Source organism: Glycine soja, chromosome 6 (assembly GCF_004193775.1).
Source record: "Glycine soja cultivar W05 chromosome 6, ASM419377v2, whole genome shotgun sequence".
NCBI lineage: Eukaryota > Viridiplantae > Streptophyta > Magnoliopsida > Fabales > Fabaceae > Glycine > Glycine soja.
The window spans coordinates 6,781,186-6,802,647 of record NC_041007.1 but is presented as its reverse complement, the minus strand read 5'-3'; the positions used below and the strand labels follow the sequence as shown (position 1 = coordinate 6,802,647).

Genomic DNA, 21,462 nt, shown 5'->3' with positions numbered 1-21,462 from the left:
ACATGAACTGTTTTAAATTAATATAATTTGTGACCTTTTACCTTCTTTTTTTTTTTTATATATATTTTCCTTCATTTTGAAGGTAGAAGAAAATGGTCCCTTATCGAAAGAGAAATCAAGAGACTTGTATTGGAGGGAGAAAACTAGTATACCTGTCAACTACATTTTCCAATTTCTACTTTAGGAGCTACTGCTCCGGTTTTTTTTTTTTTAGTATGTAAATTTCTTGGAACACATTATGAGAGTTATATGCTAAAGCTTTACGAACAGGATTTTTTGTTGTAATTAGCTCAATTGTAAATTTAAAAAAAGACGATTAACGGAAATCATGGGTGATCAGTTATTGCAGTATTTCATGCAACTCGAATTGGTACCACCAATAAGTAATTTCCTTTAAGTTTTCTGATCAAAACGCACAAATCAAAGTTATGCAAATTGCAAAAGCAACATACAAAAATGGCAAATATATATACGAGCCTACACAGATAAAAAATTGAAAGAATACTGGATCTGGAGATATGAAAACACTACTGAGATTTAAGTCTATTAAATGTACAAGTTTCTTGATAAAACAAAGATCTTCACACAATACATATATATCCAACACCCTAAAATGAAAGAAGAATAAACCTATCAGCATCCGCCTCCTCCCCATTTCCCAGGGCGACTTCAATTTTCTACACTTACAAACATGGCATCCCTTTTTCTTCCCTTGGGTCTTTCCTTTCCTTTTAACCCCCCCCCCCCCCCCCCCCCCCCTCCCCCCCCTTTTATTTTACTTTTTTTTACATTTTCAAATAGTAAATAATCTTTTCTCCATCCAGTTGATAATGTCCTGAGCTATCTCTTCACGCTCAGGCTCAAACAGAAGGTCGTGCAAGAAGCCATCGTAAAGCTTTATGTCTTTGAACTTTGAAGCTGCCTTATCATATAGATCTTGTGAGGCCAGTGGATCAGTCACCTTATCAGCAGTTCCATGGAGGACAAAGAATGGCACAGTCACAGAGTTGAAGTTTCGCATCAAGTACGAGGATATCCGCAATATTTCATGGCCAGTTCGGACCCTTATAGGTCCTGTGTAGACCAAAGGATCAGAGTACTTTGCCAACAAAGCTGCTGGATCCCTCGAAACTGGAATGCCCCTTTTGTTTGCTCCTTTGAATTGGAATCTTGGAGCTACCAGAGAAAAAATTGGAGCCACAGCCTGCATCAACACATCAAACAGATTCTCTTAACACATGAATAGAGACAAAAAGCATCAAACACACTCAAAGAAGAGTCTATAATTAAAAATATAATGCAATGAAGCATTAAAATCTTGAGAGTTTAGAAGTCAATGAGAAAATGATATCTATTGCTTATATATTCTCTTGATCTGTAGTGTTCTCCCCTATTAAAGAAAACCATGATCGATAAAATACAAAGGAGAGAGGTGTGAGTCTCAGTACGAGAAGGGATTGTCAGGGCAAAAGATCATACGGAAAGGAAATTCGAGCCGGGTTTAGCATCATTTCTGCTGACACTGTTGTGAAACCCAAGGACTAGGTGCAGAGGAAATGGCAGCATGAAAGCCTGAATGTCTTGAAAGTCTAGTATATATAATTACAAAGTAAAATAACAACTGTAGTTGTGTTTATTCTGCTTCAAATTGATCAACATTGAATGAACCAAGGATTATGCATAGCTAGATATCATGTACTGACTATAGTTTAACTGGCAGAGACAGAGAATTGACATTAACAATTGAAAACAGAGGTTGTTTCTTTCACGATAACTTTACAGCATGTTTTTACTGCAAGCTTAAGAAGTCCAAGTGTACCGAGCATAGCTAGGGACTGTAGTAACAAATCAGAAACACGTTAATTTCAAACATCATGCAAAACTAACAAATGCAAAACTTACACCAACAATAGGATGAGCTGGCTTCACACGTAAAGCTGGTGAGGTTAATATAATTCCTTCCACCATTACTTCAATATGAGGATGGGAAGCCGCCTACACAATTTGTAAAAATTAATATTCAAAATTGAACAAAGACAGACTTAATTGCAGAAGATATGCAGAAAATTTCCGCCCTTACTTTCAAGACCACAGCTCCCCCAGTGGAGTGACCAAAGAGAAAGCATGGTATCCCAGGATTCTCTGATCTAATCTTTTCCAGGAAAGCCCCCTGTTCATAACATTACCATCAGAATGCAAAGTACACTATCAAAAACACTGACTGACATTTGAAATGTTGTAATATTGCAATATATCTGTAAAGAAAAACAAGCCAAAAACAGCACAGATATTTGAAATTGTGGATAATAAATTTTCAAATGGCAATGAAAGTGACTAGAAATAACAATTAAGAGGTGGAAATTGAACAATGGATACAAACTTAGTGTTCTAAAGAGCATGATCAAACAATAGTAAGCCAAAGCAAGAAAAACACTAGCAAGTTAACTGAGACACCATTGCCGCCTTATGCTCAAAGAATAAAAGGTTAACATGCATTTCAACTTTACATAATAAGCTTATTTCACTATTTCCAAATTCCATCCCAATGTTTAAAATTGTAGGAAAACTATTGCCACTAAAACGTTTTTCTATTCTAAGAATATCATAAACAAGAACATATGCCATATATATTCATTAACTGAAGAAAGTATAAATATACATACCGTATCTGCAACCACATGATCAAGAGATGGAACATAACCATGCAATCCATCACTGCCTCCATGACCTTAAAAATAAAACAAATCATTCCAGATCCATCACAAAATGGTAAGTACGGAATGGAAAAAGAAATCTTAAACTACCTATCCAGTCCATTGCATAGACACCAAAGTTGCATGATGTTAATAGCCTTGCAAAGTCCGCATATCTTCCACTGAAAAATGAGTGCCAAGTCAGAGAAGTGGGGATGGGGAATAAATCTTATTATCTTACATTAGAAACAATCAAAAGAATGATTTAAATCTATTGATTATCACTTGAAAAATCTAATGTTGTAAAAACAAAAGGCAGACTAGACAGGTCCCATTAAGCCCTAAAAGAAAGCAATTGTTCAAAGAAGTAGCATAGCACAATTAAGCAAGATTACCCGTGTTCATTGAGCCCGTGAATGATGATCAGAATGCCCCTGAAAGAACAAAAGAGAAAATAACCTGAGCCAAATGTTACAGAAAGCGAACAGAAAGTTAGCTATGCATGCTAAGAGGCAGGGAATTAAAACCAAGAAAAGAAAGCACAGAATAAGCAAGAGCTTTCTAACTATCCATTAGTTAGAATGTCTCATCAATCATCTCGGAAAAGGACATAAAACAACCGAATCCCCCCGTGAAAACAACTATTAGAAATTTGTGAACCTTAACTCTTTGCTGTTTATAAACAGTTCAATAGTAAACCTACCAGTCAATAATAAAGCACACCAACACAATAATACATAAGCAAATTTTACTCAGCTTAGAAGAGCAAAATAATTCTAGCCCCCCCCCCCCTCTTTTAGCCTCACGATTCCAATCACTTACATTTTCTTTCATCTCTCTTTGTCCAATTACTCTTCCTCCAAGAGATGACTCAATTCTAAATACACGTAATTTGCTTGCAAACTTTCCTCCTTCAAAAGTTCTCTCACTGGAACCACCGAAAAACTAAAACCCCCCAAAATCAAACCACGAAATGTGCCCACAAACTTTCCTCTTTCACAGCACCAATTACTTCAATCAAGCTACAGTGCACACATTTTTTGTTTTTAAGCTTATTTACTTGCATTGAGTCATCTAAGGCTCATCAGAATTTCATTTTATTGAGCTTAATCTCTATCTATATAATTCTCTACATATATACAAGCGAGGCTTAAAAAGCAAAAAAAAAAATATAAAAGAAACACAAGCACAAGCTCGTTTAGCAACAGAATTAACAAAAGTCCCTTAAAATAAACGGAGAAAGACGTGTTGAAATTTCCGAAACGTAAAGTGAAAGAAGGAAGAAAAAAGAAAAGCTTACTTAACATCACCGGCAACCGGGAACCAGGACCGGCAAAACAGAGCGTTGTTTCGAACCCCATAGAAGATGGAAGTGCTCCAGCGGTACCACCCTCCGTCGCGACCCATTCCCACGTCCTGCGCCAGCGCCCTTCTGCGGCACGTGTCCTCCTCCTCGCGCACGAGCCACCGCCGCCTCAAATGCTTCTTTGGCGAAGGCGGCGGCTCAGCCGCGGTGGAGAGGCGGCGCCGGCGAGGGAGAATAAACAGGAGGAAGGAAAGGAAGAAGGTGTAGACGAAGATGAGGGAGGCTCTGAGGGCTTTAAGAAGCGGAATTATGCGGTTGCTCGCCCCCGACGTGAGTGGCTCAATCTCCGTTTCGACGGAAGACATCGCTCTCAGCGGCGGAGACGACGACGGCGGAAATGAATTGATTTGTTAAGAGACAGACAACAGGAGGAAGGAACAGCACAACTCAATGCAAACACAATCTGGGTTTTGACGTGGTTGGGGTTGGGCGTGTTTATTTATACTTGTTCCGGATCCGTTGGTTTTGTGGACCCCGAGATCCGACGGCTCAGATTGCATAATCAAGGTGCTCTATGAAACGTTGTTCACTTCGCATCGCAAGTCGGAATAATAAATAAACGGTGATTTCCGTAGTACAGCCAATACTCGTTGAGCTTCATGAGATGATTGGCTGCATTCCACCACGTGGCGACTTTTCATTTCTTAGGCTTGGCGGGGGAAAACGCGTACTTGTGGTTGGTTTTTGTTAGCAGTTGTACAAAACCGCGCGTGCTTCACAATCGCCTTCCTTTTCTTTTTACTTTCAGAAATTTGATGTCATATTAAATTAAATTATTACGATCATAAAAAAAAAACAAATAAATTATTGCTAAATTAAACTGATTTTCTTATCTAATGTCTTAATGATTAAAGAATTAATGGTTGAATAAATTTCCTAGGAGAAACTATACATACTATCGCAAATTCTCACATTAATCCTATTTGAATCACGATTATTATTATTATTAATACTGTATTTACTATTCACATTTAATATTGAATCATAATTTGGAAAAGATTATGTCTGAATAAATATATATATAATTTTTTTGTGCAGCTCAACTAATATATGTTGATTTTGTCGAAAGTACTTAAGTTGCGTTTTTGCATAATACACACTTATATGTTTGTATTAATATGACTAAGATATTTCCTGGAATATTAGATAGGATTAAGTCATTTGATAAGCAACTGAAAAACCAAAGCTTAAGAGATACATTAGATCTGAGCGGAGAAGTAAATAGCTGAATATAGTATATTCTCTTGAACTACTATGGAGTGAGTCATAATTAAAAATAAAATAATCTGGATTCTGGTCAGTTGGAATAGTCCACAGTCAATCCTTTGAATTTAACTCCGATTTATTTATTGATTACTGCAAGCAACTGTTATACGAAAGAGGAGGCGGAGATTTCGATTCGAATAAATTGGAGCTCAATGAAATGCACGACGTGTTTCTTGGTGTATCAACAGATTGCGATTGGGTGACAAGAACTAGACTTCTTCGCGATTTTGTGTGTGGCCTCATTTTCTCTCCACCTTCCAAAATTCTTTTATATTTCGGCCGTCATATGTTGACAATTTTTGTTTGGATCTTATGCTTTTACATACTCAATTCAAGGACCAATTTGTTAGGAGATCATGAAATTGATATGTTTATAGTCTTCAAACTGTAATTATAAATGAATAATAATTATAACACATTATCAAAATTAAAAAGAAAATCATAGAACATAAAAAGGGAAAGATTAATTCTAAATCCCTATGTAAAATCTTCGTTTCCTTTTACTTATTATATATGGAAAGTATTGAATGTTTGTAAGAATTAAACGTATTTCTTTGTATTTAATATTATTGAAAAGTATTTGTCGGAAAATTTACAAGAGGTTATTAAACTACTGAAAGATAAGATAAATAAATAAGTCGTTTATGACAAAGATTTTAATTGTGCAATGACCATAAAGAACAACCCAAATTGGGAAAGCAGATGACACACAAAGAGACAACTAGCATACATAAAAACAAGTGAAAAAGGTTGTTGAGCATTAACGTGGGAGTAGATACGTGATATTTCATTGTTGGTTTCACTTCTTATTTCTTTCTTTCATTTTTTATCATAACCAAACAAATAAAAATGATTTTTTTCATCCCCTAATTCAATCAACCCACACAAATATGTTTTTTCACTTACAAGTTTCTTCAACTTCTATCATTTCTACTTTGTTGTTGTTCTTCTTTTTTCCCCTATGAAATCCATTTATTGTATGTAAAGAAAGAATCAATAAACACTTAGAATTAAATTAAAGGAGCATTACAACTACATACATTATTTCTCGTATTGAGAATGATTTTATTAAGAGTTGACATGTAAGCTTTGGGTATGTGTTGCAAAGTGATATGTTTTTCCTACCATGAGCTACTTGCTCAGTCTACTATTCATAGAGAAAACTCACAACTAAATTATAATAAAAAATTATATGTCTAAAAGTTGCTCAATTGATCGATTAATCTATGTTTTAGAATAAATTTTATAAATAATTGGAATTGTGTACATTTGTCTTGCCATAGAGCACAAGTCTTCAAATGTGTGGAACTTCTTATAATTATTTTCATTTTGAATCTTTTTCTAAAAAATATTGAATATTGTTGACTATCACGTGTGTCTCTTAAATCTTATAACTAAAAATTAAAATTGATGAAATGATAAAATATCTAAAACTTAAGTTTTAAGTCTATCAATAAAATATATATATATATATATATATATATATATATATATATATATTATTAGTTTTATAAAACAAAAAAAGACTACATATTTTGACATAAAAAAGCCTAATAAATAACTCTAATTCAAAAAAAAAATCTTAAAATTGATTTTAAGTCTTGTTGTTAGACCGGTCCTACTGAAATTTAATCCTCTAATAAGAATATCATTCTCAAATAGGTCAATTTGATAACTGTGAAATTAATTATTTACTAAATAGAAACCTCAATATCTTTCTTGCTCATATCATAAAAATAAAAAAACAGGTTGAACAGAATCATCCACATTGGCCAACCTCAACCCTTGAAAAGTAAATTAATTTTTTTTATAACTTGTTTAACGTATAAATGAAGTTGGATCAGATTGATTTATATGCTGATACTTACTTTGACACATTTAATTTTCACAGGTAACGTCTCATGTAAAATGCAAAATTAAGAATCCACGTAGGGACCGTGACCAATTTTTTGTTTTTGAGAAAAATAATTGACTAGTGCGAAAAAGAAAACCATGATCATTTATCTAATAGATAATTATTATGTTGATTGTTCTTTAGGTAACAAAGTAAAGTAAACATTATTATTAAAATTGATTACAATTTAGGCCAACAGATTTCAACAATATCATAGTTTTCAAAATGGTTGAACTTGGAGGGCCCCTAAAAATAAACGCAAAATACAATATGTTAGAAAAAGACAAAGGGGTGCTTCTCGTTTTTATCCCCACTTTACAATTTACTAATTTTTTAGGTGCAGAAAAAGAGAGAGAGAGAGAGAGAGAGAGAGAGAGACGTCACCATCTTAATTCCCCCACCCCCTCGCCATGTCTTTCTTTTTGGATCACATCAATTGAGTCACAAGTCACAATCAAGATTTTCGGAAGCTACTCAAACTTTTCTTTCGGTGTATTTTCAGCTTCTACCCATAATGTAATAATAGTCCTTGCTAATTCCTTAACTTTGAATCATGGATGGCTTGTTAGCTCGTGATGCAGATCGTATAGGATTAATAGCTAGGGAGAATACTAACAATATTGATTTCATCCTAATATTTCATATATAATTATATTGTGTTTAAGTTTCTTCACCAAAAAATAATTATTTTTCTAAATAAGGCAATCTAATTGCGAGATTAATTTCATTTTTTTATCTTTAAAAATGAGAGACGTACTTTAGAAAGAAGAAAAATCACAGTGCATTTTTTCTTCTTCTTGTAATTAAAGGAGATGTGAGTATAAGTATCATTTGAAAAACTTCAAAAGAGATGAGAGCTATTCTCCCTTTTGAAATAAGGCAAGCCTTTTAAGATACACATTCAACTTGAAGTTATCCACGATCAATATTTGGACAGTCGAAATACTGTATATTGATGTTGTAGCATTGAAAAACTTTAATACTTTAATTTATCAAGTAAAAACATTATTGTTTGTTATAAAGAACATGTTTGAGCCATAAACTTAAAACAATGTTTATAGGTTGATTTAATTCGATTAATGAAAAAAATATAATGATTTTTTCGTATGTTTTAACAGTTATAACATTATTCATGTTATATGTTGTTGAGAAAGAAAAGTGCACTTAATCCTCCTAAAATTTATCTCCTTTACAAATAAATATTCTCAATTCTAATTTAGATCAAATTGATACTTAACTTTTTTTACCTTTTATGATTAGTCTCTTCTTTGTTAACTTACTAATAGGGAAGTAATCCTAACCATTTATTTACCTCAAATCTCAATTGCTCATTAGTTTATTTTTTAAAATCTAATTTTCCAACAATAAACATAATAATAAAAAATTTAACAGAATATGAAAAGGACAAAAAGGAAAATAAAATAAAATAAAAGTTGAGGATGCGCTAGTTGTTTTCAGTCAAGAAAGGCTAACAAAATGCAGTTATTGACAGATCAAAATGCCCAGATTTAAGGTAAATAGACAGTTGAGAAGGAATATTGTAAAATTAATTTATGACAATATTAATTTTATAAAATTAGTATATTTAAAATTAAGTAATTTATGTTTAATAACCTTTATTTTAAAAGTAAGTTTTTAATAAAAGTATTAAACAAGATTCTCAATCGAATGCAAAAGTTATGTATAATTATTTTTTTTGGTGAATTTATTAGTTATGTATAATTAATTTGCTTCTGCATAAAATAAAGTGCAATAAAAAAATATGCAGACTAAATATTTTTATTTTAAAATAGAAGAATTAAAATTATAAATTTTAAAAATTAAATAACCTGAAGTTACATTTAAACCAATTTTTAAATGAAATTTTAAGTTTCGCAAGCCATATGATTAGTCATAAGAAGGAGGCGAAGCATTTTTATTTTTTATTTTGCAAAAAAAGGGCAACAAAAATTAAATGTAATTCTTCATATATTTTGATAAACCGTATTACTAAACCGACCTTAATGGATCAGGAGAAGACAGAACTTAATTTGGAGCTGAGGGGAAGGTGTTCATATTTGGCTTCTGTTAGACGTCGATATCATATTATCAATATCGTCGTCAAAGTGCCCCTTAAAAATTAAAATAGTGGTTGATAAGTTTGGGAGCTTTATTAGGGCACTATTAAGAATAGTGGAATTAGACAACGGATAAGCAATGTACCTGCTTCTGTTGTGGCATTGATGACTGGTTTTAAAAATCATCTACGCGTTACGTTAATTGTTTTTTTTAGAGAACATTAATTGTTCTCTTTCAAAAAAAAATAAAAAATGGCTACGGATCAGCGTGGCAGATGCAATTATCGCATCAATTTTTAATTCTATCATAAAATCAACTATTTTAAGGATGACTGTTTTCAGTAGTCTTGAAAAAAAAAGGTTCATGTCGATCCATGAATGAAAGGTATTATGGGAAATATATTACGTAAGTGGCCAAGTAAAAAATTTAAAAATGATTCACGTTTTAATTTTGTTGTTTAGACTACAAAAAATATGTTTATAGAATCAAATTATACTATTATAAGTTATATTAACTATTATATTATCAATATTTTTATATAAAATATGGTTTTACGATCTAATAATTAAATTATAATAACATATCATATTGATTATTAATTTTTTCAATTTTTTTTTATCAAAATTATATTGGACAATTATATAATTGAAGAGTTCTTATTTATATATTTAAAAAAAATATATTAACTAATTTTGACATAAATTAAACTACAATTCTAAAGAACAAACTTACAAATCTCCAATCCACCATGGCACCATCCTTTCTTAGCTTTGCTACTTTCGTCCAACTCAACCAGTATAACTTTAATATTTTATGCTATCCAATATCCATGTCTCCTAGCTTCCCCAGAAAAAAAAAAAAAAAAAAAGCTTCGTAGATAGACTTTCAATTTGGGAGCTAGCAAAGAGAATGCCACAGCTGGAAACAACTCTACGAATAGAATGGACCACTTAGAGCCTCTTTGGATTATAAAAAATATATATATTTTAAGAGCTTTTCTATTGATTTTTTATTATTTAAAGCTCTTCTAGCTTATTTAATAAAAACTTCTTCTTTTACTTTAAAATTTAGATAGTCTTTCCTTCCAGCTTCTAACTCAATTTTGAGAAATGATCTACCAAATATGATTTTAGCCAAGAAAATCACCCATAAAAATAAAGAATTTTGAAAACAAAATGTAATTCAATTCAAACATGTGTTAGTAAACTATAGGTGAAAATGTAATTTTCATTTTCTTATTTTTTTAAATCTACTATTACAGTTAATTTTTATTTTTAGTTTAGACATTTTGCTTATTTTTTTTTAAATTGATAATTTTAAAAGTGAAAAATGAAATATGTCAATTAAAAAATGGATGATTAAAATCATAAATTTGTTAAAAGTAAGGGATGAAATGTCTTAATTAAAAAAATTAGAAAACTAAAATACACATGAAAAAATAGGAGATGAAAATTACATTTTAGCCTAAATTAAATTATACGAGTTTAATGTCTATACATTGATGATTTAAAATAATTTTACAGTGTCATACAATTATATATCATTGTTTAAATTATTTTAAAAATTAATAAACTTATCATGTTAAATTGGATTACGGTTTAAAACTTTTTATAATATCAATATATAACTCTTTTTCTCGTATATGCTATTTATTTTTTCTATTTCCGTGGCTAGATCGAGCTTTTGATAATGATGAATATGTTTCTTTGCGTGATAGGGTGAAAGAGAGAAATTATAGTTTTCGTGAAAGCTAATGATTCTAGATGATTTGCAAGGATAGTGAAGAATCCAATTTAATATAAGTATATGTTAATCTGTTTTATTTACTAACTTGAGTTAATATTTTCTCAAAGCCTCCTTTTCTGCAAGTCATCTTTAGAGGTCTAAGTTTTGCTAACAGTCACAGTTACAGAACAAAGCAGTCACATCCCATATTCAAGTAAATAAACAATGTTTGATAGAGAAGCAACGCCTTTAACTCATCAAGATAATTTCTCATTTTTTTTTTTATAGTTCAATCTTAATGGTTAGTTTGTTAATTTTTGATAGTAAAGATATTTAAACTCTTGTTTTGTTTCCTCGATGGACACACTAATATTATGCAATACGTAAATCATCCGAGTATTTTTCTCAATTCTTAATGATTTAGCATATTAATTCCAAATTAATGATTTAGCAAGGGGCTCACAAGGGATTAGCGAATGACATTATGCGATAGATTAGATAGAGTTAATTTGCAAAGTAAGGTGGTAGTTGATTAGCAAGGGATTCTGCGAGGAATGGCTACAAAATTAGTGGTGGAATAGATTGTCACAAATTAGAAACCTGATTATAGGGAGAGAATAAAAAATAATCTCTCACAACATATATGGTTGCGGTGAATTGTTCCCTTCCTAATGCGCATCATATTTAATGAATTTTCTATTAACTTGTAAAAAAATATTAGTGAATTAAACATTTCCCGTCAGTGGCTTTCAGATCCAGTGAGTCAATAATTCTTGTTCGACACATTTGCAAGCGCTTAACTCTCGAGTCATGCATTTAAAAGAAATTGCAGAAAAATTTAGCTTAGATGGCGTATTTTTTTCATTCGAAAAAGTAATTTTTTATGCTTTGATGTATCAGGTAATTGGGCTGATTTGTCCCATACTTTTTTCTTTTTGTGAAAACTGATTTTACCCGTAAGTTATCTAATTAATGGACCATTAACTAGAGTGTGATTAAAAATGATCAAATTTGGGAATGGCTATTCTCATCTCCTACTTTTTCAAAAACTTTTGAAAAGCCCTATTTACCTTTGGCATTATTTCCCCACACCCCCACTTCCTTTCCTCCTTCTCTTCCAAGTTCCCACCCACCTCCGTTGCTTGCTCTCTCTCTCTCTCTCTCTCTCTCTCTCTCTATATATATATATATATATATATATATATATATATATATGAATTTTCAAGTTTTAATATGGTTATTGAAATTTAATATTAATAATATCAGTATTTACTATTTAATAACTTTTAATATTCATATTTACCAAAAATAACTTTCAAAAACAAAAAAATAAATTAATCTATTTGAAAATTTTCAAAATGTTATATTATTAAAACAATACAATAGAAATATGATTTTGTTTTATAATATACAATAAAAACATGATTTCATTGTATATTATAAAACAATCATATTTTTATTGTAATATAAGCGGGTGAAAAAATATAAGAAATATAATTTTGTAATATTAAATATATAAAAAAATTATATTTTCACACACACACACATATATATATATATATATATATATATATATATATATATATATATATATTTCACCCCTTATATATTGTATATTTACAGCTTTCTATCAAAAAAATATTTTGAAAATATAAAAGTTTTTTAAACGTATGGGGATGAGAATAGAAATTCTAATTTTGTAGAATTTCTAAAATGTTATTAAAATAGTGTGATCCAAATTCTTTTAGGCTAGTTTTTGGAATGAAAGCAGCATGTTGGATAGATACAAAGCATTTTTGCTTTAACCACTCCCATTTCCTTCTAAGTGCACTCCCTTTTTTTTCGTTCTAATTTTTTTATCTCACACACACATATATATACACCCTTTATGCGCACACCATTGACACATAATCATTATTTAGGAATGATTTTTCCAGAACAATATTTTGTTTTTAACATTTTGAAATGTATTTTTTGGAACACAATTTTATTTTAAACATTTAAAAAGTACTTTTCAGAATATTAAAAATAAAATTGTGTTCTAAAAAGTACCTCTTGAGATACTATTTTGTGTATCAGGAAATACTTTTCATAGTGTTAAAAAAATATTTAGAAAAACTAAAATCCTTCAATTTGGATGACCCTAAAAGGTGCTATGCTGCAATAACTTGAATAAATTTAAGATCTAGTCATACCTTGCTTCATATATAAAATGAGAGACATTAATAATTTTGTGTGAGTGAACAAAAATAAAATAGGAAAAGTAGTTGGAAGCATAAATAACACTACGTACATTGGAGTTCAGAGATGAAAAAACTCTAACAGCTGGAGTAAGAGATCAAAGGGGATGAAGAGAATGAAAGTGAGGAAAGAATGTGATGAAAGAGATAAATGATATGTTGTTGCTATGAAAGAGGGAGAAAAAGATTCGAAAAGAAGAGGTTATTCAATATATTTTAACTCTTATGTAGGAAGAAAATTTGCTTGAAAGTGAACAATTCACCAATAAATCCCTTCAGAAGTAAAATATTAGTCTCGATGAACAATAAAAAAGCACTCATTGTGATCAGAAGTAAAATATTAGTCTCGATGAACAATAAAAAAGCACTCATTGTGATCATATGCCTAAAAAACCAAATACGATAAAATTACCCAATAATTCTACATTTTTCAACTTAATGCCATACATTAGGATTAGTTTAGCTTGATCATCTCTAACGGAACGTCATCTAGCAGCCAATTCCTCATAATATATGATTGAATACCATCCCCGACGTTCAACTTGATCAAGGGCCGGAAACCGCTTGCCAGTTGCACTTAGAGCTAGCCTTTATCCTTGATTGATTTATCAGTTTATATGCTGATATTAAAAATTTATTGAAGCATTTTATAATATATTATAGAGTTGAGCATTTTATTATAAGAACACCTCGTGATCATTTTTTTTTAAAGAGGAAGTATTATATTTTTCATCCTAACGACAAAGAGTTATAGATATCAAAACTCAAAACGTTTTAAATGGTTTCTTTATTCAAACCTTCAAGAAACTCGTGAACGTTAATTACTACCTTTATTTTCTTCCCTTCCATAAATTTAACTCCCTCTCTCATCACATGATTTCGGATTTCGTTAGTTATATCTTTCCGGCGACATGATATAATATTTTCTGTTTGTTCTGCAGTAAGTCATTTTCTACAATTGTACTCTCTTTTTATCAATCAAAAGGTAAAAGTAGAAGTGGTATATATTGGTGTTGTTGGGGAGCATTGAGTACCCACAGTTTCCAGTATAGTGGTTTGGTTTTCCTTCCGGGTCGTAGTTGTTTACTACTCTCGCTCTCAGCCTCTCACACAAGAGAGAAATTAAAGAAAGACAACACTAATAAGGTGAATTAATATCAATTTATTTTTATTAGACAAATCACAAATACAATACTAACAAACTAGTACTAATCCAGCACGTGTCATATGACATTTCTTTTATATATATATATATATATATATATGAAAAAGTTAAACTTTAAACACACATTTTAATTAAATCTGGAGTATATATATGCATGGATGAAAGGATGAGAGAAATTAATATAGAAAAAAATAAATAAAAAAGAGAGAAAAATTGATAAATATAACAGATGATCGACAATATGATGAGAAATGAAATGAGAGCTAAGAAGAAAAGGACTGAAGTGATCAAGATAAAAAAATGTGTATACAAATATAATAATCTTTGTGTGTGTATACAAAAGGGTATTCAAGTTGCTTTGTGCTTTATATGGAATTAATGCATGCATATGGTGTATAGTTACTTGGATACGTGATCCAGTAAAGCGTGTTGAAAATTGAAGTGCCCTTTTGGGTTTCAAATTGAGTTAACAAACAGAAAGGTGACGTCCCAGAATATTGGGCTGAACAAAATTGAAGTCGTTATCTAAGCATATGCCAAGTGTTCGTCAAATATCTGGTTTAAGTTCAGGCCTTCTCCTTGTCCCTTTCATGTTAATTAGAAAAAAACAATTGGAGTCCACATACATCTGCCCTTAATTAGTTAGGTTTCTAAATATATTACCTATCTCAAACCCCCGATCCGGGTAGTAGTAGTAGCTACTCCAATCTCTTTACTCTTACTCTTATAAATACATATACATACAAACAACTAGAACAAAAATCAAAACATTATTATTGTCCTCTAGCTTTGATATATAGATATATATTTCTCATCTTCATAGAGATATATATGGCCCCAAACCAGCACTTTACTAATGGTTTTCAAAGCACTACTACGGTATCTGATATAACCTTAATTGAACGCAACAAAGAAGTGGCCCTAGAAGAAACACATGATGACGAGTACTTACCAATCGTGTCCGAGGTAGAGAATGCGAAATGCGAGTGTTGTGGAATGTGTGAGGAGTGCACCCGCGAGTACATAAGGCGGGTGCGTGACATGTTCTCGGGGAGGTTAATATGCGGGTTGTGTGCTGAAGCTGTGAGTGTGGAGATGGAGAAGAATGGTGGAAAGCGAGAGAAAGCTGTGAAAGAGCACATGAGCGATTGTGTGAAGTTCAATAGGCTTGGTAGGTCATATCCTGCTCTGTATCTTGCTGAAGACGTCAAAGAGATCTTGAAGAAGACTCAGAAAAAAGGCCATGTCAAGGCCGGGGCACAGGGACGATGAAAAAAGTCTGTATGTGGTGATGTCTTGAATATTATTAATCTAGATTTGGTTTTTGGTTTGAGATTTTCTGCTACTGCAACATTAAAACTTTCTTTTTTACACATATTTAGGATTATTAATTATTAGATGATCCTAAACTATCCCTATCACATGGTTTATAATTTGGATCAATCTTTGTAATAAGATTTATTAAATAAATATATGTTACATAGAGATGGATGAAGAACATAAATAGATAAAAGAGTAATTTATTATTTGATATAAGCTATAAAAATAGAGTTTATCTATATCTAGTTAGACTAAATAGATTTGAAATATATATATATATATATATATATATATATATATATATATATATATATATATATATATATATATATATATATATATATATATATAAAAGTGATATAATATGATAAGAAAAAGGATGAAAAGAAAACAATAAGTTAATAGAATGTTTATAATCATTTCATCACAATTTTCTATTTATTAATAGGATGTGGTGATTTTAGCTAAATTCTTATTAGATGTTTGGGTAGAAATATTTTACACCGATAATATGTAAATTAATAATAAGCTCATTTGATACATGCATGCAATAAAAAATATTTTAATTTATATATACACTGGGTTTAAAACATTTAAAAAATGTTTATATTATAATATGTATAAATTAAACTCTTACAAAGATTTTAAAAGTGAGTATATTTCTAAAATAACATATATATATATATATATTTGTGTTAATTTATTCACATCGTCTAAGAATTACTTCAGCTCCGAATTGAACTAGCCAAACAAATTTCAGTTCACGTTTCTTTGGCCATGACTAAGTGTTATATATAGTCATTTCAAGTTTGAACATAGGATTAATATAATTTTTTAATCAGTGATGTATTAACAGAGGCAAACTAATTTTCCAGATCGAAATCATGACCACTAAGAAGGTTTTCATCAGTGTATATAACTTACTTTCAATTTACTTGATTAGTTCGGTAATGATTTTTTTCTTCTTAATCTTCTTCCTCGTTTTTTATATAGTCTTCTTCATTAACTCATAAGGATGATCCGTTCTCAATATGTACGAACTCCAGTTTTAGTGTTCTTAAAAAAAAAAACTCCAATTTTAGTGCAGGAATAAATTACTTTATTTATAGAGTAATTTATTTTGCCCAGCAGTTTACTAAATGATGTATATATATATTTTTTAATTTGAGAGAAAGTTTCCTAAATGTAGTATATCACACAATACAGTGAAGAATTAATGCCATGACCATCTGTATAAAGGAAAAAGAGAAGTTGCCAATATTTGATGTCAATTATATTATATATAGTATCATTGATATAATAAAAAATTAATTGACACATTCATCAAATTATAAATAATCGTATATGTTAAGATGCTTAACTTTTTAATAATTAATTAATTTAAAAATTATATTTAAAATAATATTAATTCATAAAAAACTACACTGATAATATATCAAAATTTATTTGAGAAAAACATATATATACATAATTGCACAAATTCTGTTAAATGTTAACTCATCATTAGGAAGGACTTAATTATCAAGATTTCTTAATTTATTTAGAATGTTCAATTACGTTTTTCTATTTTTAAAAGTTTTAATAAGTTTGTTTTATTTTTTATAGTTTAAATTTTTTAATGATATCTTTTATATATAATCTACATAATTAATTAACTAATTAACTATGTATTTGTACCGTAAATATTTTTAATTTATATTTTCAATATTTTTCCTAAATTTCAAATTTCTGTACAAATTACTAGTTATAAACTATCTTTTTTATTTGAATATATATATATATATATATATATATATATATATATATATAGAGAGAGAGAGAGAGAGAGAGAGAGAGAGAGAGAGAGAGAGTAATTTTGATCAATCTAACAATATATGTAATATAAAAATAAAATAAAGCGGTTTGATAAAATATTAATTACTTCTTTTGATCTATTTCATTGTAAATTTTAATTGAATATAGTAAATTTATTTGTGTGTGCTAAAGTATTATTTAGATCTTTTTTTATAATAGTTTTTAATTAGATTTATCAAATATAATAAATTTAGTAAAGTGGTGTGCCAAAATGTTAAATGCGTGTGCATGTGTGTTATTTGAAAAAATGCATAAGAACTCTACCTTGAAAACTTGGACTAGGTGGCTGATATTTAGGACTCTTTTAAAAACTGACTACTAAAATGTGGCTGTTTTAAAACTAATTAATTATCAATATGAGATTGTTCTAAAGCTACTGTAGATCATTTTATGGCAGTCACAGAAAGGCGTTAGAAAATAATTGTCTGTAGTTTCTTTGAGACCACCAGAAAATAATTGATCAAAATAATTTCTAGCAGCGCTTTTTGTGATTAAAAAAAAGATCGTTTATTATTAATTTCAAAACAACCTCATTTTAATAATTATATTCTAAAAAAGTTCTGAATCGGTCAATCACCTCGTCCGGCCAGGTTTTCAATGTAATTTTATTTATGATTTTACTTTTCACTGAAATTCCTGTATATCCGAAATCCGATTATGGTTGAAGCAATTTGACAGATATTAGTTTCAACTAAACATGCATTCATATGATTTTATGTGAAGTAACCTGAAAGGAATTATATAGAAATATGCAAATGAAAATTGTTGGGAATTAATTGAAATAAAAATATAAAGATCGAAGTCATGTTTCATTTCATGTATGGGGAATAGGCTTCTTGTGCAAATATTTTTGTCGATAAGCTCCCTACCCCACTTTCGATCTCTGTGACTAGAAAAAAAGACCTTCGGTGGCCAAACTTGCTTTGTAAAAATAGTTGGGTTTAATGCACTAAATTGTTTTGTAAAAATAGTTAGGTAGACAGAAACTTAATTTAAAGAAATGGTTAGGTTTACGGTTGAAATTTTTATGGTTAGGTTTTAAAAGGAATCAGTTTGATTATTTTGCTCAGAGTTCTGTCAGAGCATTGCACCTGCACCTGCACCTGCCCCTGCCAATATTACGCACAAACCCCATCTCCACAAGTTCCTGTTGAGTGGTGATATATATGGTGTGCAACAAGAATTGGATTTGAAGGGAGTCCTAGCCTGAAAACACATACCAAATAATAATAGATAAAACAGATTATAATATATATATGGTTGAGAAGATTCTGAATTTATCGCTAGAGTTTAATTCAGAATCTTCTCAAACGATAATTTGTTTTTATATATTACCAAAAAGAGATTTCCACTGCATGGTTTGCATGTTCACTATACTCAACACTGTTAGTTATCTATACACCTGTCTATTTATATGTACATAAAGAAGGAATTCGCTTAAAAAATAAGTCTCTTTTAGTTTACCGTTCTTAATAATTTTTTATATTACGAAAGTTATAATAAAGTGGTGTTCAAAAATCATTTTCCCCTCCACAATATGGCACTTGCTCGTGTTGCTTTGAGGAGGGTGTATATAGCTACTGGCTCAAAGTGATCCTTATCCCTTCGGGCCTCCAAGTCGTATTCAAGATAGGGATAATGTATTGAACCGAGTTTCTCTTCTCCTTGATGATTACGTGCAGAAAATCACCTTTGAAATTTGTCATTATCCAACATGTAGTTGGTTAACACCAACCAAATATGTCTTTTGCTTATCACAGATGCAAGGAGTATGTAAATTTTGTCTCTCACAGTTCACAAATAAACCTGAAAGCAACACTTTGTTTTTGTCTCGCACTAGCTAGTTCAAAGATAATTCACATAGATCATAGATATAGACACAGGCTGTTTTTTTAGTTTCACAAGTTAGAAAATTATTATTTACACACGCATACAAGCATTACAACAGGAAACTTCAGGAGATGCTACTAGCACTATACCCCACGCCTCCTCTCCCCTTCCCAATTACTAGAATAGGTTCAGTTATTATCTTGGAATTTGGATTTACGCTTAATTCAATGTTTTCAATAAACAATATGATTGTCCCCCACTTTTATATACAAGACAAATGTAATCTGTACAAGTTTTAGGCCTACGAGTCTCGGGGGACAAATGTAATTAATCTGTACAAGTCTTAGGCTTAAGCTTAATTTTAAAAGGTTAAGTTATGTCTTAAGTTCAAATTCTAATAATTAAGTAATTATAATTCTCTGGTTTGGGAGGAATTATTTGATAGTCTTATATTGTCATAATTACGACTATTTTTTATGATACATAATTTTTAATAATTATTTTTTTATAAATTATAAAATTTGAATATAGCTTATATAAACATTAATATTGGTTGACACTATAAACAGGTAGCAATTTAAGACCACCTAATAATTTATCTTGTTTTTTTCATTATATTTGTTTGCTCTGGTTAAGCAGTGTGCCACGGTTTTGTTTTTATATCTACATAACCGTGATCTGTTTCTCTATTTCCTTAATTAGATTGCTTCTTAATTTATTTAAATTTCAACCATAGAGAGCAGTCCACGTATGCATAAAGTTCCGTATGGTATAGTAGCGGCCACTTGCTCTGCATACATGCAACATTTTCTGAACCTTCACGAGTTAAAGCCAGACACAAAAGATTAAAACTAATTTAATTTCCAACTTCCTAATGTCTTTGTAAACAGGGAATAGCTAGCTAGCTATAAGTGTTTGATGAAGTGCACTAGATTTATTATTACTCAACATGTAGATATGTAACATATTTCTTTTATTAAATCTTAGCTAAACCATATCAATATAGCAAGCTTGTTGCAGGGCTAGTGGACCAATTAATAAGTATTGATAGAGGACTTTGCATGTACAAATACAGTTAGTCTGTAAAGGCATTCGAGTTGTCACTTGTCAATCAAATGCATCGCTACTTAAAAAATCTTATCTAACTTTACTTTATATTATGACTCTCTCAACCACATCTTATGTATAAATAAGCATTTGCACGCGTCCATTTGGCATCAAAGACAAATTATTAAGAGCAAGCTAGTAGTTAATTTTTCTTACATGGTACCTGCTCTAGCAAATACTCTCTTAGCTACTTTACATTTATTTCTTCTTGTCTTCTTCTCAATTAACATACATATAGTTTGGCACTTTCTATGTGTTAATTTGTTTACTAAACAGGAACAGAATCAGCAAAAGCTTAGAAATGCTGTCTCGGACGTGTCGAAGGAAATTGGAAGATACTATAATGAGTTGGAGTTGGAGAAGAAACTTGGTGCTATTGAAGAGGTGGAACAAGCTGAATGCCAATGTTGTGGGATGAAGGAGGATTGCACCACAGTTTATATCACAGAGGTTCAAGAATGTTATTGTGGGAAGTGGGTTTGTGGGCTTTGTTCTGAAGTTGTTAAGGAAAGAGTAGGGCGAAGTCCGAAGGTAGCCATGCAAGATGCTTTGAACTCTCACAGGGATTTCTGCCAGGAATATAACGCCACCACCAGGCTTAACCCACAACTCTCGTTAACTCTTTCTATGAGGGAAATAGCCAAAAGAAGTTTGGAGAATAGGAAATCTGTGTTAAGCATAACAAAGCTTAGTCGGGCCATTAGTTACCCCTGAAATTATGAGAAATTATTAAGTTGTTTGATTCTATTAATCTCTGCATGACATGCACTGTATATTATAAACTTGAATATATATTATATAGAGATTAGTGGAGATTATAAACATGTGGTGATTCTGTCTCCTAAAAATATAGTTAATTCAAACTCAATATCACTAATAATATTGAACTTATTTTCTCATCATATTATTTTCTTTAACAACATAACTATCTACGTTCTTATATT

At 30.5% G+C, this 21,462-nt stretch overlaps 3 protein-coding genes across 3 annotated transcripts; 2 read left to right on the top strand and 1 right to left on the bottom strand.

Annotated features, from left to right (window-relative positions):
* Positions 1–511: 511 nt before the first annotated feature.
* Positions 512–4,488, bottom strand: LOC114415165 (monoacylglycerol lipase-like). The gene is made up of 7 exons (XM_028379737.1): positions 3,994–4,488; positions 3,089–3,127; positions 2,805–2,875; positions 2,664–2,728; positions 2,081–2,170; positions 1,903–1,995; positions 512–1,204 (listed from the first exon to the last, which is right to left on the bottom strand). The coding sequence occupies exons 1-7, from the start codon at positions 4,362–4,364 to the stop codon at positions 794–796; spliced, it is 1,140 nt and encodes a 379-aa protein (XP_028235538.1). The 5' UTR covers positions 4,365–4,488; the 3' UTR covers positions 512–793.
* Positions 4,489–15,238: 10,750 nt separating this feature from the next.
* Positions 15,239–15,679, top strand: LOC114414231. Its single transcript, XM_028378535.1, has one exon. It carries the CDS (start codon positions 15,239–15,241, stop codon positions 15,677–15,679), a length of 441 nt encoding a protein of 146 aa, XP_028234336.1.
* Positions 15,680–19,118: 3,439 nt separating this feature from the next.
* On the top strand, positions 19,119–21,232 carry LOC114414229. The gene is made up of 2 exons (XM_028378533.1): positions 19,119–19,148; positions 20,795–21,232. The coding sequence occupies exons 1-2, from the start codon at positions 19,119–19,121 to the stop codon at positions 21,230–21,232; spliced, it is 468 nt and encodes a 155-aa protein (XP_028234334.1).
* Positions 21,233–21,462: the final 230 nt, after the last annotated feature.